Source organism: Vigna radiata, chromosome 9, assembly GCF_000741045.1.
Source record: "Vigna radiata var. radiata cultivar VC1973A chromosome 9, Vradiata_ver6, whole genome shotgun sequence".
Lineage (NCBI taxonomy): Eukaryota > Viridiplantae > Streptophyta > Magnoliopsida > Fabales > Fabaceae > Vigna > Vigna radiata.
Window position 1 is genome coordinate 2,330,450 of NC_028359.1, and position 2,464 is coordinate 2,332,913.

Genomic DNA, 2,464 nt, shown 5'->3' on the forward strand with positions numbered 1-2,464 from the left:
AATAACATTTTAAAAAAGTTACCTTATTTAATAAAGTTGTCCTTTTCCTAACTTTCTTGGCAGGTTTCTATGTTAAAATGTTGTTTTATTGTTTGTAGTTATTATTACAAGGTCATCGAAGCTTCAGATAGATAAGTATGGATGGAACATGGGTTGTGTGTAGTGTTAATTAGAGCATAACAAAGAAATCACGTGCATTTTTTATTGTGTTGGAAGCAATGAAAACATATAAGTATAAGTTCAAAAATTCATATTAAATATAAATAAGTAAGATTAACTATATATAAGTAAAAAAATCCGAAAACTTATTGTCTTTAGTTGAAGAAGATGCTTCTTTTTATAAGTTTATTTAAAATAAATATTTCAGCTTCAATATATTTTTCCTTAAAATAACCACAAGATGTCAAAACAAAAATTTGTTTTAACTAGTCATGAAATCTACTAAATATATTCGAAGAACAACATAAAAAAATCTAGTGTACAATACATACAATATTATTGTGTGTTAATCTCATAAATCCAACTTATAAAAAAAAAATCGGCAAAATATATTTTATATGAACTCTACTTTAAAGTAGTTAAGAACCTTGAAGATATTATATGAAACCTTGAAGAAAATAAATTAGTAAAATTTATTTTCTTTTATTATATAACCTAATGCTGTTTTTTATTTTTTAAACGTTTGTAGAGAAGTTTATCCCAAAAAATCTATTATAATAATGATAATAATAATAATTTACATATTAATTACTTAACAAAATTAACTTTTTTGTGGAAATAACAGGGTCTACGTATACGGCCATCTTTATTAAAAAGCAAAATCCACTATTAAATAATTATGGCTTTTGTTCTGTGTGTGGGTCGCACAGGCATGCTTTTGGTGCGAATCATCAATTATTAATTGCTTTTGAATCTAAAAAAATTTGTCCCATTCATGCTAATAATTTCTATAATCTTTGTTTGCTCGCTAATCATATCTTCAATGCAGAAAAATCTATTCAAATGTCGTTTTACAACCATGTTTTATGCTTCAGAAAATTTGCAAAGGAAAATTAGTGATTCACACATCCACGAAACTGATTTTGCCCTTATTTCTTAGCCTTATGAACAAGTTTTGCAGCTATAAATGTATCCTTTTCTGGTTTCAAAAGCATCATTCACTTGAGCCAGCTTCGTTGCAAAAAGCAATAAACTAATAGCATCTTCAGCTTTCATACTACAGCAAGATAAGGTATGTCTTTTAATATGTGTTTGAATATTTTTTTTATGTAAGAAGAACACTTTGTCAAATACTATTGTAAATATATAGATATGAAAAAATAAAGAAAGAAAAGGAGGAGGAGGAATCATTCTGTCTATATAGAAGTAAAACCGATTCTGGGATCTCGCTCTTTTCAAGTATAAAAACCAATTAACCCTAGCTCATGCAGAACTGATAGGGTGATTATGAGAGGTATATCAGTTACAACGGAGGATAAAAGCGAGTTGAAAGAAGAGAAGAAATGGTGGAAAACATGCATAGAAAATATGGGGAATTGGCTGGCAAACAAGAACAAGGATGAATGGCTGAAGGACATGAGAGGGAATCTGAGTTTGGCTGCTACCATAATCACAACCATGACCTTTCAAACTGCTATTAATCCACCAGGTGGTGTTAGACCAGCGACAGAGACTGGACATGTGAAATGTATACCAACGGTAAAAGGTGATCCATGCCCAGGTGAAGCAGTTCTAGCTGTAGTTTTCCCAGATGTTTATATCAGATTCCTTCTGTCGAACACTATATGCTTCGTTTCATCCTTAGCTGTGTGCCTTTTGCTTGTGAGTGGCTTCCCTCTGAATCATAGATTTTTCACGTGGCTTCTATCAATATGCACCTGCATCACCATGACCAGCCTCACTGTGACCTACATGATTGGTGCAGAAATGGTCACACCTTATCCTGTCTGGTACACTACCGATACCATGTTTAATAAAGTCATTTATATTTGGTTTTCACTCCTAGGACTCGTCACACTTGTCCTTTGTCTGCGGCTATTTGTTTGGATTGTCACTAAATGTATTGACAAACGTAAACCATGAACTTCTGCTCTCCACTGTATTTTGCATGCATATCTTATTCTTATGCAATATCCCTATGTAATTCAGTAGTTTGCGTTTGAATCCTTAAACTATGTATCAATTTTGCTCTACAATGATCTTTTCTGTCCGCAACCGATTATAATTTTGGAGATTGTAGTTATAATTATCTAGGGATGAATAAGAAAGATAAAAAAAAGGAAAATAAATGTTACAAAATTGACAGTTTTGAGCAATACTATGTATATCTAAATGTTAAGCTGGACAACAAGGAGAATGGTGAGATGAACACGGAGCATAAGCATGATAAAGGATGCAATTGTTTATAGAAGTATAAATTGAGTGTTTTTGTGTTGTTATGTTAACAAATGGAAAACAAATACGA

General features: G+C 31.4%; 1 protein-coding gene across 1 annotated transcript; it reads left to right on the forward strand.

Moving 5' to 3' along the window:
- The first annotated feature begins 1,008 nt into the window (after positions 1–1,008).
- LOC106773737 lies at positions 1,009–2,209 on the forward strand. The gene is made up of 2 exons (XM_014660481.2): positions 1,009–1,231; positions 1,431–2,209. Exon 2 carries the CDS (start codon positions 1,447–1,449, stop codon positions 2,080–2,082), a length of 636 nt encoding a protein of 211 aa, XP_014515967.1. The 5' UTR covers positions 1,009–1,231; positions 1,431–1,446; the 3' UTR covers positions 2,083–2,209.
- Positions 2,210–2,464: the final 255 nt, after the last annotated feature.